Below are 13,795 nucleotides of genomic sequence, written 5' to 3' on the forward strand. Positions count from 1 at the left end.
ACCCCGGGACAGTGCAAAGAGGAGGAGGGCACGGAGCCGGGGGCCAAGCACGGGTACCTCCCCCACGGCCGCACCTACACCGAGCAGTCCCGGTGCCGCCGCCGGGCGGGGCGCGCTTATCCGGCGGCAGCGGGCGGGGCCACGCGGCCCGCGGCGGGGGGGGCGGGGCCAGGGGGCGGGGCCGGGGCCCTGCGAGGCCCGTCGGGAAAAGCCGCTCGCCCGGCCCGGACGGGAAGTGTCGCGGTCCCCATCCCGGCCCCCATCCCGATCCCGGCTCTGCGCCCCTGCACCCCGTCTCCTTGCAGCCCTGCCCCTGCACCCCACCCCCTCGCACCCCTGCCCCTGCACCCCACCCCCCTGCCCCCCATCCCCTCGCAGCCCTGCCCCTGCACCCCTTCCCCAGCACCCTGCCCCTGCCCCCCATCCCCTCGCAGCCCTGCCCCTGCACCCCTTCCCCAGCACCCCTGCCCCTGCCCCCCATCCCCTCGCAGCCCTGCCCCTGCCCCCCATCCCCTGCACCCCCTGCCCTTGCAGCAATCTCCCCTCGCCTCCTCACTTTGCCTGCTCCGCAGTCCCTCTGGAAGTGGTGTTGGATCCCAGTTGGCTCCGAGCCGCTCGCAGCCGCCTCCCCAGGCAGAGCTGGGTGGCTGCCTGCCCTGCGGAGTCCTGTCCTGCCTCCGGTTCCTCCTGAGGGCAAGGATAGCTGAGCTGAGCGTACAACGCAACACCTCTTCCTCTTCCTCCAGCTGTGCCTGCGCAGGGTTTCCAGCCTGGCGCGCTTTCCCTGCCCAGTTCGGCAAAGCTAAACCACACACAGCCAAGGAGCAGCCAACGCCACTGCTGCCCCGCGGGCCGGCCAGCCCAGGCGCTGCTGGGGCTGACCCAGCCACCCTGGCCATCCCCTCGGCACGAGGCCGTGCGCTGAGCCGGGTCCTGGCAATGAGCTGCAGCAGCTCGCCAAAAGTTCAGGAACCAGCCCAAACTGCACACGTGCAATGCTGGAATAAAAGGAATGTGACCCATCTTCCTGATTTTTCACAAGGCAGTTGAGGGGTTATTATCCTGCCTGGGCAGGGTTGCCTTGCCCATAGGTGCCAGCCCAAGCAGATGGGGCCTCAGTGCCCAGAGCAGGCGTTTCATGCCCAGGACCTGCCCTCCGATGCAGGTGGAAACGGCAGCCGTGCAAACGGTGCCATGCAAAGGGCTCCGAGAGCTGCTGAGCGTGGGGCAGAGCCCTGGGTGGACCTGGGCAGACGGAGCCCCTGGTGCTGCTCCCTCAGAAGTTGGAGCTGGGATGCAGGAGCCCAGAGGCTGTGCCCTGGCCTCCAGGGGCCAACCCGGGTGGTGGGTGTCCTCTGGCCCTGGGCTGTTCCCTCCCCGCCGTGCGTGGCTGGGTTTTACATGCTGCAGGCAGGACGCAGTTTCCCGTATCCCCGGTGTCCTGGGCATGTTCCCTCTCTGGAAAGGACAAGCACCGTTCTGAGACATCACTTAATGCACTTAATGTAATGCATTAGTGTTTTTTTTCTTTAGCCCTGGACTCAAGCCCATGATGAGCTCAGAGGCTTCACATTGAAAACCTCTTCTGAGGTGCTCTGAGAAAATGCAGAGCAGGCGCTCATATCCAAGCAGAAAGCCCTTCTCAGGCCCCTGGAAGAGCTGGCCTTGCCTTTCCTTTGGAAATGACCCCAACGTCACTCATCCCTTCGTCTTTGCCCCTGTTTCTGGAAGAAAGATCCCCCCTGAAGGGATGTTGGTGTTGCCAGCGCTGCATCGCAATGCTGCTGGGCTCTTTCACTTCTTAACATCTCATGATTTCCGTCATTTTCTCTCTCTTCCCCCCCTGATCCTTATCTCCATCTCTCGTCCCGGAGGGGTCTCAGGGCAGGGGCTGGTGTTCGGGGTGGGGGGCTGCACTGGGCTGGACGCTCCAGCTTGTCCCCCTGGGGAGATGCTGCTCCATATCCAGCCTAGGCAATTCCCCTCTCCCGCCGGATGCCATCCCTCTTTCCTTACACCCCAGCTCCTCAGCACCCAGGACCGTCCCTTGGTCCCCCAAACTCTCATCCTGATGGGCTGCAGGCAGAGCGGGGAGCCCCAGGCAGGCACTGTGTTGCTGTGTGGCAGCAGGGCTGAGAGCTGCCCCATCCCCTCTCCCGCTGTCCCAGCTCAGCCGCGTGCTGGGAATGGTGCCTCACCACCGCTCCTCGTGCACACGAAGAAGGGCGGCGGGAGTTTGCTTGGCAAGGGAAAGGGTCAGCAAAGGGGCTGCTGGATTTGGCGTTCATGGCTGTGCCCGGGTTAGCTCCCCGACAGCCCTGCAGAGCTAATGCAGGGGTTGCAATCACCCATCTCCCGGAGCATCTCCAGCTCACGGGGTGGAAAATAAAAATTCCTGTCCTTGCTATCCCGTGGGTGCTGCTGCCTTACTGGCCCTGGCACCACCACGGAGAGAGGGTGCTGCAGTGCTGCCATGCCAGGGAAGGGGACATAGTGGCACCAGCTCCCCCTGCCCCTCAGTCATCTCACAGTGCTGCCGCCACACTGGGTTTCAGCTGGCTTCTGTGCCCCCCTCCCTCCCATGAACCGAGTTCTGTCCGTTCTCTGCGCAGTCTCCCAATAGGGACAGTGAGGGATGTGCGGTGTGTTCCAGCACCCTGCACTTGGCAGGGGGCGTGAGATGGGAGGCAAAGCCGGGAGCTGTGGTGGCACAGAGATGCTCTGGGAAGCTCTGCCCTTCTCTCATAAAAGTCCTTTATTAGAACAGCAAGCATGACACTTCTCTTCAGTACAGCGGCTGTATGCAGCTATCATCGCGTACAGGGGGACGACGTCTTACAATCACTGGGAGTCTAACAAGCACCATGAACATCCTAAAGAACGGGGGATAACGGCTGAGAGAGGAGCCCCGGGTGAGCCGGCCACGGGGGGCTCGTCAGGAATTCACCAAAGAGCTGCTCGGCGTTGTCCCGCAACACGGCTCTCCTGCAGCTGAGAGAAACTCCTCGGTGTAAGTCAACAAGATAGCACCCATCCAATAAATTAGGTAAACTTAATACTGGAGCAACAAGGGAACGAATGGGACCGTCCTAGAGGAGGGCACGCTGGAAGGGAATGGTCTATTTACACTTGTCTTTCTGCTGGACCGGTACTCCCATAGCATCCCACCCGAGCCCGGCTGGATGAGCTGCAGCTCTTGGGCCGGGCTGGGCACGCTGGCACCCCCCCGGCAGCGACACCGCTGCCCCCCCAGCTCCGCCAGCCACGCTGGGAGATGGCGCAGGACCGAAAAGCGAAGCGTGGGGATGTGCACATGCAGGCGCCCTTGGCACAGGAATGGGGGCTGGCGCCAGGCACGGCGCCATGACCTCCCACTCCTCTCCTGCCTCTGAATTACCGGAAAGTCAGGGTAGGGAGTGGAGGCTGACGGGAACTGCTGCCGGCAGCAGGCGCAGGCAGGGCAGTGGGCACATATTCCTGAGCGCGTGGGAGGGCTGTGGCCAGCTCTCCTTGCTCCCCATCCCCATCCTCATCCCCATCTTCATTGCCATCCCCACCCCCATTCCACATCCCCATCCTCGGGCTCCCTGTCAGACCCTCACTGCAGAATGAATTCTCTGGTGAACAGAAGGACACTATCAGTATTTAAGGCTAGGCTTTATATGGCAACTATAAAAAAATAAACACTAATCTCCAAAGAGCCAGGCAAGGGCTCTCCGGCGTATGGCTGTGGCACGTGTGCTGGCACCGGGCTGTGGGGAGCCAGGGGAGAGCACTGCGCAGGTGCTTGGTGCCGGAACAAGGGCCTGCCGGCACCCGGAGCACCTGGGGACAGGGTGGCCACCCCCTGCCCCACCGCTGCGCCCCACAGAAACGCTTCGGGGGGACAAGGGACCGGGCCGGGTGTTTTGGTAAGGACATGGAGACTGACTGGTAATCCAGGACCCACCTCTACACATGACCAAGGGCACTCTGCAAGAAAGGCCACGGGGAAAGAAATATCCTGCAAAGTAACGGGGCTGGTGTGGGTGAAAGCTTCCCCGTGGCAGGGGTCCCTCCTCGGTCCCTCCGGCCAGCCCCACAGGAGGGGAAAGCGCTCTGACAAACGAGACGAAACCGCCTGCCCCTCCCCCCCGCCCCCCGCAAACCCCAACTGAAATCAATAAACCCAAACCTAAAAGCGGACACAGAGGAACATCTCAGGCTACCTAGGTACTTCATCAGCCAAAAAGAGCTAAACAGCGAAGCGCACACACACAGGACAGCGCAGGAGGGTGGAAAGCAGAGATGGCCACAAGCCGGGGTCTTCCTCCCCGCTTCGCCTCCCCGTCTCCGGCTGGCGGCTGAGCAGGGACCCGGCGGCTCGGCGGCCGGCCTCGTCCCACAGGAGGGAACGGGCTGGCTCCTCTCATCCCGAGAAGAGGCAGCTGGCTCCAGGAGCATCCTCATGGCATGGCCGAGCGCGAAGTGTAGAATTCAGGGACCGGCAAGCCAGTGTGCAGCGTCACCTGCAACGAGAGACATGGGGCTCAGCCACGTCCCTCGGTGGCTGGTGGGACAGCTCATGGCACGGCAGCTGGCACGTTGCCCCCAGGGAGGGCAGGAGCAGCACCCGGGGGGAAGCAGGACAGGCTGTCCTCAGAATGGTGGCTCCATCTTGCGTTTTCATGACTCGCTGGCACTGCTGGAGCCCATATGAAGCGGGACGGCTGGTCCCAGCAGTACCAAGTCCCACATCTTCCAAGCTGGCTGCAGACAAATCCAACAGTCGGCTGCCAGAGAGGTGGGACGCTACAGCAGTTGGGTCTTTCTGCAGATGGGTAATGGAGAGGCCTGAAGGACACGCGGCCACTCAGTACAGGAGACCTCTGAGAAGCCCCCGAGCTCAGCACGTGCCGCACAGCGGAGGGGACGTGGCCAGTTGCTGGAGGAAGGTCCTTGGCAGCGGGGAAGCTGAGCAGCAGCAAGTGCTGGGGCAGGGCCATGCTACAGCGTGGGGGGGTGCCCAAGTGAAACCTTGCACGGTCCCTTCCAGCCCACACTACTCCACGATTCTGTGAAAACGGGAGCTAGGCGTTCGGCCTGGCATCATCTGGGGGGGGGGAGTGATGCGGCAGAGACTGTGACACAGGGACAAAAGGAAAGAAATACTGGAGACCTGATGCTCACTGTGTCGAGGAAAATCCTGGTCTGTAAGGGATACAGGCAGGCTCTGCTTGGGCAGCCTGCCTGGGCAAGGGGCCAGGGCACCCATGTGCTGTGCATCCGTGACTCAGTTCCCTCCACAAATGCTTTCATTTAGGAGGAAAGCACAATTCCTTCTTTTATTGGAACAGCAGCATTTTCCCCTTCAGATACAGACTTAGAGAAAACTTTTGGGTTTATTAGCAGCCTTTTATCAGCGTCCCAGGGCATTTCTGTGTCAGGGGATTTAAGCTCTGCCTTGCCCAGAGAGCTGCCAGCGAGCAGAGGTGCTCCAGAAACACACTTGTCTCTTAGGGCTGTGTAAGGGACTGTGGTAGGAACGAAACCCATCACAGAGCAGGGCGTTTTTATCACACCAAATTAATGCAACAAACTCCAAAACCAGCACAAACAAGATGGGCTTCTGTAATGTTTCCTAATTAAACACGGCATGTGACACATTTGCCAGCCCTTCTCCAAGCCGGGCAGACGGCCCTGCCTGCGAGGCGCTGGGGGTGGGACACTGGCAGGGATGCTCCCAGGGTTTGGGATGGTACCAACCAACTGCAGCCCCAGTGCTGCTGCAAAACTGTCACTGCCTTGGTGACAGCACGGTACGCCCTATACCCTGACGGACAAAATAAAGCCTGCCCTAATCCACCAATCCCTATCTTAGAGGCCACTTCGTGCCTCTGCCCTTGCACAGAGGTGATGCCTTGGACATCCACTGGCAGAAGACCATGCCAAAATGTTCTTCACCCTGAGGTCATCTGTTACGTGCAGCATGTCCTAGGATGTGCCTGGGCACTTGTGTAGTGTTGGAGGTGCAAGCAGTGGTAGAGTGGATCTGCCAAAGCCAGGCTGGGTGAATGTGGAAGGTTCACTGGGGGAGATGATGGCAGGGGCATGATCAGTGAGAAAAATGAAAGATGAAAATACCGGATAGGCCCAGGGAGCCACCACTTGGTGATGTTCAGGAGAGCAGAGAGCTTGGGAGAGAGGGAGAGAAGAGGGGTTTGAAACTCCCCAGAAGAAAATAGGCTTTCAAAGGTGCCCTTCTCCCTCGTAATGCTCCTGCCTGGGTCCTGGGATGGCTGTAAGAGCTGGTGAGGCTCTTGTGGGGTGTCATCATGGAACAGAATTGTCAAACCCCATCAGCCAGGAAGGGCTGGAGAACCTGGTGCTCCAGCAGCCCCGATGGAGAAACATGGAGCAAGGAGCTGGACACAGCAGCTGTCTGCAGGAAGGCCTGCCCTACTTCAGAGACTCGCAGGTGGTTTAGTGTGTGAGTTTAGCTCTTTCCAAACCACCCCTCTTGCACAACAGCCCTCCCCGCCCCGCAGAGCCCCCACGCTGCTGAGCGTCAACAGGCACCGCAGCCACAGCGGCATCAGAGGGACCCTGCCAGCAAGCTCACCCGCAGGGAACGCTGCTGCGGTGCTCCACAGACCACGGGCAGCACACGTACCTGCACGTTCCTGTTGAGGCTGACCGCTGGGAAGAAGAGGCCCTCCAGGTTCTCGAAGGCGACAGGCCCTTGCTGGTCCTCGTTGATGGAGAACGTCAAAGTCCTCCTGGTCAAATCCAGCAGCACTCCCACCGTGGCACCTTTTGTTATGCCACCCTCGGTTCTGCGGGGACGAGAAGATCAGATCATCTCTGTGGTTTCATGTCCCTTGTGCTCCCAGTTCAGGGTTCAGGCCATGGACCTCAAGCGCTGATGATACTAAACTTCACAGCTCACCTGGAGGCAGGCCAAGACCTGCATCCATCCCAGCCACGCTCACAGCTCCCTGGGCACCTCCTCCGCAAGCCTCCCATGGAAGTGCTCTCTGCTTCCCATCATGTCCCCAAGGGCAAGGCTGCCTACCAGAGCGGCCACAGCAACACAGCCATGGGGTAAAGCAAGTGGACCCGGGGAGCAAAGCTGCAGAGCCCACCTCAACACCTGCCCTAGCCCTTGAGGCTGCAGGAAGGTGACACCAGGCTCTGCCCAAGCTTCCAAGCCCCCCAGCTCTGCTGTCCCGTGGGGAAAGCGAGCAATAGCGTGGCACAGGGATAAAGGCAAGCACTATTTTCTTGCTGCACAAGTTGCAAGGCTTTGGGTGTTAATGAGAAAGGGGTGCCGCACAGGGGTGATGCCGTGCATGCTTGGGGGAAGTCAGCACGGGAAGAGTCACAGTAGGCAGGGAAGGAGTACTGGAGCCGGGCAGAACCTGGGAGGCAGGGACTGGCCTTCGCCTGGGGCAAGGGCACATCCTCTAATGGAGGTGGTTAGGAGTGATGTCACCCTTCCAGTGGTGCCACTGGAAAAGTCACGGGCTCTTACTTGGGCTGAGATGGGGCTGTGGTCTCTGGGAGGAAGACCTTTTTCCAAGACCACGTACCTGTTGGTGTGTGAATTGTTGTGCATGAACCAGCTCCGATTATTGTCCACGTACATGGCCCAGGCCTTGTCGTCCTTGCCCAGCATGGCATCCTTCAGGACATCAATGCGTGCCACACCGAAGGCTGGGTCAGGGTGGTTATCGTACCGATCGATTGAGAGCTCCCAGTAATGGAGCCCTTTGGAAAAGCCCGTTTTCCCCAGCACAACCCTGTCATCATAGCTGTTGCAGGTGACAGTCAGGTTGTCATTAGAAAAGATGATGTCAGCATGGGCAGAGGCAGGATCGAAAGAAAACCAAGCAACTGGAACACACAAACGACATCAGGTTAGTCTGGCGGGAGCAGAGCCGTCAGTGACCGAGCCACGCGGAGCGGACACCAAACAGCGCATGCCGCATGCAGGGCCGACACGCAGCGCGAAGGCACGGCGGGGCTCGGGCTGCTGCCCACCGGCGTGGCAGCGAGAAGCAGACAGAGAGCTGCACAGCGGAGGGGGCTGCTGGCTCATGGAGGGCACCTTCCATCACAGAAGGATGCTTTGAACTTGTGCGGCTGCAGCCTGCCAGCGTGGATGAGGCTTTACGGCCGGGACTCAGACGAGTTTTGCTTCTGCTGCTCCCCGGTGTCCATCTGTCACCATCCCCTCCCACTGTCTGTCTGTCTCTGCTCGTGAGCCCGCAGGATCCTCACCGCTTCCTAAAATTTGGCCCTAGCAGAAACATGCAATCCCGGCCAGGTCTCCAGGCTCTAGCTAACACAACTTACTCTTAGGACTAAGGGTTACTCATGCAAGCAACAGGTTGCAGGGTCAGGCCCAGTGTGGGAAGTGGACTGAGAAGTAGCAGATAAACTGCGTGTGTGCATCTGAGGACTGGCAGTCCGGGGAACCAAAAGCACATACAAAGGTCTACATCGACAGAGATGCTACGTCACACCAAGAAACCTCCCTGCGGAGCAACCGGCCACACATAAGACAACGAGCTAGCTCATGGGAAGGCTGGAAAATGCCCGAAAACCTCCACGACTTGGTACAGCTGCTGGTTTAAATGCACGGGACTCGGTTACTGCAAATCTGACAGATACAGTGTCACGTCCTTGACAAGACAGAGGCACGGGGTTTCACAAGCCACCAGCCCGGTTCCCCAGGTGGTTTTCTCCAGCGGTCACTTGAAACGTGAAGTGACACATCCACAAAACACTCTCATGCCTGCAGGAGTAAATACGGCTTGAAAAATAAAAACACTCTGGTGAGATTTATTCATTGGTTTATTGGATCGTTTCACAAGACAGCTCACATGCACGCGGGTGCCCCACTTTCACAACTCGACAGAGGTGATTCCGTACCTGCCACCATTTTTTTAATGTCAACTGTGGTTATTCCCAAGGCAAGGCATGCAGGAGAGAAAACAGCACATAAAGTTGGGTAAAGAAGGGAACGAGGAACAATTTCTGCTTGCCTGCTTCTCCAGCGAGCGCACGGACCTTTCAGCATTTTGCACAAATGTGGGGAGAGACGGAGCCAGGGTGGGCTGGGGCTGCGAGCGGGCGCAGGCTGGCCGGCACGGAGTGCGAGCTGCCCCAGGAGGGAATCCCGCCGGGCTGGGCACAGGGCTCCTTCTCCCAGGGGATGAAACGGGCCCGACCTTGCAGGCAGTTGGAAGGTGACAGGCAAACAGCTACCACCAGTGCTCGCTCCAATTAGCTGCAGAGGGGCTAATCACCTCCTTGGCATCTGGCCCACATTCAAGCGCCCTTAATGAATGGGAATACAAACTGCTTTGAGCAAGAGGATCAGTTCTTAATCACAGGGCCGCTTCCAGAGCACTGACTTCAGGCTTCTCTTTAAAACCACAACGGGGAAAAACTTAAAATGCCTTTATATCATTCATCAGTCACCATTCCGCCTCCAAATTTGCCTACCGCCATGATACTCCGAGAGTGCTCTGCAATCAGGGTACACACAAGAAATGCTGCTCAGTCACTAAAGTTAAAGATTAAAAAAAAAAAAAAAAGCAAAAAAGATGAGCAACACAGAGTAGATGCCAGTTAATTGTAATAAATATACTTGCCTAATTGAGAGTAAGGCGTTCCTTGTGTCTCAAAATTGCACCCTATAAAGAGATACTACATTTCACACATCACAGCTAAGAAACAACCACCTGAAAAACACTCATGAGCGTCTGACCACTAACTAAGCGCCCAGCCAGCCATGGGAGGCCTGATTCATTAAAAGCCAGAGAGCATGGAGAGGGACCACAAATATGGGTTGACCTGTGAGTTTGAGTGTGGACTGCTGGCCGTTTTGGTGAGTCTCACCTCTGGGAAGTGTGGAGCATCTGTTCTTTCATTGCCAGATCCCACCACAGCCTTCAAGAGCATCAAGTCTGATTGCTACCTGCTTGGGATGCCAAATCATTGGACTTTCCTCCAAAAAAGAGGCAGGAAATTTTAGCCTTGGTGGAACATCTTGGCTGCTTGGTGAATATTCTCTACATTGACTCTCAGTTGAACACTTCAAAAACACTCCTTGGGACTGACGAATGAAGAGCAGCCACTGGCATGTCCAGTGGATAGGGACCACCAAGCTCTCCTGGGCTGCCGTGTGTGCTGTCTGGGCAGGAGTGGGGCAGGAGAGGGGGTCTGGGGGGCAGGTGCCTGGCCTCAGACCCCCGCTAGCACCCAAAGGGCACCAGGGACCGGACTGCAGCCAGGGACTGATCCAGGAGCTTGTCCTGATCCAGGAGCTTGTCCTTGCCAGGAGGAGAGGGCAGCATGAAGCCCCATGTTGGCACTGTATGGGAGAGCTTTTATGAAGGATGTGGTATTTTAAGGAAACCCCTGTCTAGCTCTGTGACTGGTTTTCACCTCTCCTCTGGCAAGGAAACAGGCTTTTCACCCTGCTGACGTGCGTGTTGGTGGGAAAGCGTCTGGCCGCAGTTGCGCTCCATGCCATGCTGCTGGTGAGTGCCAAGCAGCACCTCCTGAGGCTGTTTTAATGAATCGCGCCCCGGGCCCCTACTCAAAAAGTGGTTTTCAAGGTCTCTGCGTATCGCTGTGACACAGATTCACCTGAGTGCCAAACAGCGCAGAGATATGAGCACATTCAGGACCCTGTTTTGCCCTGCCCCACCACCCCAGGCCGTGGCTGCAGAGGTCCCTACTTGCACACACAAGACCTGCTCACGGCCATCGCAGTGGATCTCGGTACACTGGACACAAAGTAAGAAACGTCCGTAACAAAACAGAGTCGAAGCCATTAGCGCACAGCAGTACGATGAGAAAAAAAAAACCAACATAAAAAGCACAAAGAAAAGAAAGTTGCAGGGTCCCGAGTTATTCTGGCAAGGGTCATGCTGCAGCATTCCTCATTCCGGGTTATGGGATGGAAATCAAACAATCGGGGGCCCCCATTCTTCCTGGGTTTACACCAGAGGAAGCCATAAATTACTCCACTGGAGCCCACGGCATAGTGTAAATCCAGAGTGGTGGAAGAATCAGGGCCCAGGATCTTTAGCAACGGAAGATGTGCAAAGACTTGTTAGAAAACAGCTCTGAGAGATGCACTGTGCCTGCAGCTCCTTCGCCGGCTGCCCGATACTGTCACTCATTCTGCCTGCACTGCCTATGTCCCACCACAGCCCATGAGGACCGGGCAACAAGGAGGCAAGCAAAGCGCTTGTTGGTGCTGCCAGACGAGCAAGGTATCACAGGAGTGGCTTCCTCTGCTCTGCAGGAAACAAGACTTCGATACGATCACGTCTGGTTTTGCAAAAGCTGAGCCCAATGCTCAAAGCTGAGCGGACGAGAGCTCACGTCTTCAGGGTCTTAAGAAGCCAGACTGCAAGAGGTCTGTGAGCTGGCCTTAGCCAGACCTTGCTTGCATCTAGACTTGCTTCTTTCTTAAGAAGGGTCTAGATTTAATCAAGCAAACTAATTTCGCAGAATAAATCTCACAGCAGAGGCTACGTTTCCTGGTTGTATAGGGAAAGCAAACCATCGAGATGTCCCCACAGGTTTCTCCCAGGGAGGGTCTGTTCTTCTGACTGTCCCTACACACAAAATCAATGCAAACTAGAGATGGGGGATCTGCTGTGCCAGCTGGCTCTGTGAAATGGTTCAGCCATGCTGGCCCTGCCAAGCACAGCACCCATGTAAGGAGTTACTGTGCTGCTCCGTCACCCCACGACTAAAACTGCCCATGCTGGTACGTACAGATGAAAACACCACGAGAACTACGTCACCGAAACTCCCTCTGTGGCAGGAGCAGGCCACTGACAAGCAGAAGGAGTTCCCCCTGCCATCTGCATGTCATGGGAAAAACAAACACAACAGAACAAAACAAACAAATACTTTGGAGATGCCCAGAAGCACAGACCAAGAGGAAATGCCAGAGGCACTCAGCTCACCGGCTGAATTCAGGGACTGTAAAGAAGAATGCAAGCTCAGCTGGTGGGCCGAAGATCTTAGCTCAAAGTAGGATCTCCCCGGAAAGCTGGGTTGTAGATTAAGGGTGGAGGAGAAAGGACTCATTCTACGAAGCTGCGATCTTTCCAAAGGCACTGGAAAAGGGAGGGTCTGTTCTTCTGACTGTGTGTCTAAACGTAAGATCAATGCAAACTAGAGATCAGAAATCAGGTCTGCTGGACGGTGTCACTCCATTGCCCGAGACCAGAGCTCGGACCAGAGCACAGACGCTTTGGCACGCACGGACCCTGCTTTGCTGCAGCGAGCATGCGTACGGTGTGTGGAGCAGAAATGTCTGGTGCTGTGCAACCCAGCGAGACCCTTCAGGAAAGCCTTGCCTCTGACAGTATCGGCAATGAACATATTTTCATCTTCCAAAATGTTCCCATGTCATCATGACAAATTCAATATGCTTTTCTTTAAAGCGAGTCCTGCACCTCTTCACAGTAATGCACCTAAAAAAATTCACAAGTTACCATGCACACTTCCCACCGTTCTTTAATAAATTTCATACCTTTTTGCGCACAATAATTAGTGGCGTAAAAACCAGTCGGTTGGTAATGCTGACAGGCATTTTGCAGGGCTATACTAAGCTACATTACCCTAAGTACCACCAAGCACCCACCTTACTCAAAGGTTGTTCGGGATGTTGTGTTCTTGGTATCCCTTTGTACCTGTCAAAACACATCTGAGCCTTACAGTAAGAATTTAACTCATGTGATTCACAGCACAATGTCAGAGTAGAGGGGACCTCTTGGGTCATCGGTTCCTGTTCCCCGCTAACACAAATGGTCACCTCCTGCGATGTCTACCCTAGCCTTCTCAAGGGATATGTTAACATGAAAACGTAGAATTCACCATCCTCCACACACTCAAATCAGATAAACTCCCGAACACCATATCCTCAGCTTTCCTGTCTCAGCTGTGAGTATGGATTGAGCTGGAAATCACATTAAAACACATAAAAGGAAACATTTCTTTGCACAGTGGATTGTAACTTCTGCAACTTGCTGCTGCGTGAGGCTGTGGAAGCAAAGAGCGTCAGTGGGTTCAGACACAGGTTAAATGATTGCACAACAGGTCAATAAATGGAGCTCAAGGTTAGGGAGGGATGTGCTCTCTAACATCTACCAAGAGTGAGACGAACTCCTACCAAGAGTAGCCGCATTCATGACTCTCCCTAACCAGTATCTTATGTTCCTGTAGCTCCTTGCAGACTGTTTTCCCTTGTGTTGTTCACCCCTTTCCAAAAGCTGCCGGTTAAAAAGCCCTGGTTGCTGCGGAGGGTCACTCCATGGCTAGTAAGGGACTCAAAGTTAGGCCCCAGATGTGGAACTGGGCTTGAAAGAAAATAAAACCTTCTGGTGCTCAGCTAGGCTGGGGAAGGGCTCTCAGGCTGTCGTGCCCAAGCCCCTTTGCCACAACTTGGCCAAGTTCGGCAACCCAGGAGAGGGGACGGCAGGGCACAGGGTGTGACAAGCCAGGCATTCCTCCCTGATCCTCTGCTCCTAGGCTTGTGTCTCACCAAAGATATAAGCCAAAACCAGGCTTGCCTTGAAACTGCTGTCATGCCTAAAGCTAGAGACTCGGAGCAGCTGAGAGAAGGGGGAGTGGAGACACGGCTCCACTCCCGTGCTGGCTCTCAGTGCAAGGCTGCAGGCAGGAAGGGCAGCAGGCGCTCAGGAGGGACTGCTGAAGGCACGAAGCAGCCCAATGGAAGGGCCAAGGTGTGGGCAGTCAGAGACCCATCGAAGGGTGA

At 56.5% G+C, this 13,795-nt stretch overlaps 1 protein-coding gene across 11 annotated transcripts in view; it reads right to left on the bottom strand.

Annotated features, from left to right (window-relative positions):
• Window positions 1-2,737: 2,737 nt before the first annotated feature.
• The window catches only part of TRIM9 (tripartite motif containing 9), a 71,288-nt gene continuing 60,230 nt past the window's right edge, over window positions 2,738-13,795 (bottom strand). For 2 of the 11 annotated variants that reach the window (XM_056347254.1, XM_056347253.1), the window contains exons 8-13: window positions 11,979-12,167; window positions 9,642-9,683; window positions 8,917-8,940; window positions 7,572-7,875; window positions 6,653-6,815; window positions 2,738-4,508 (exon numbers count right to left, since the gene is read on the bottom strand). In XM_056347254.1, the coding sequence (XP_056203229.1) occupies window positions 4,446-4,508; window positions 6,653-6,815; window positions 7,572-7,875; window positions 8,917-8,940; window positions 9,642-9,683; window positions 11,979-12,167 (785 nt within the window). In that variant the 3' untranslated portion in view covers window positions 2,738-4,445. Of the gene's footprint in view, window positions 4,509-5,089; window positions 6,174-6,652; window positions 6,816-7,571; window positions 7,876-8,916; window positions 8,941-9,641; window positions 9,684-11,978; window positions 12,168-13,795 lie in introns of those variants that run through there. The other 9 variants (XM_056347261.1, XM_056347260.1, XM_056347252.1 and 6 more) reach the window with 8 other exon arrangements.

The sequence above is a fragment of the Falco biarmicus genome, chromosome 7 (genome assembly GCF_023638135.1).
Source record: "Falco biarmicus isolate bFalBia1 chromosome 7, bFalBia1.pri, whole genome shotgun sequence".
Classification (NCBI taxonomy): Eukaryota; Metazoa; Chordata; class Aves; order Falconiformes; family Falconidae; genus Falco; species Falco biarmicus.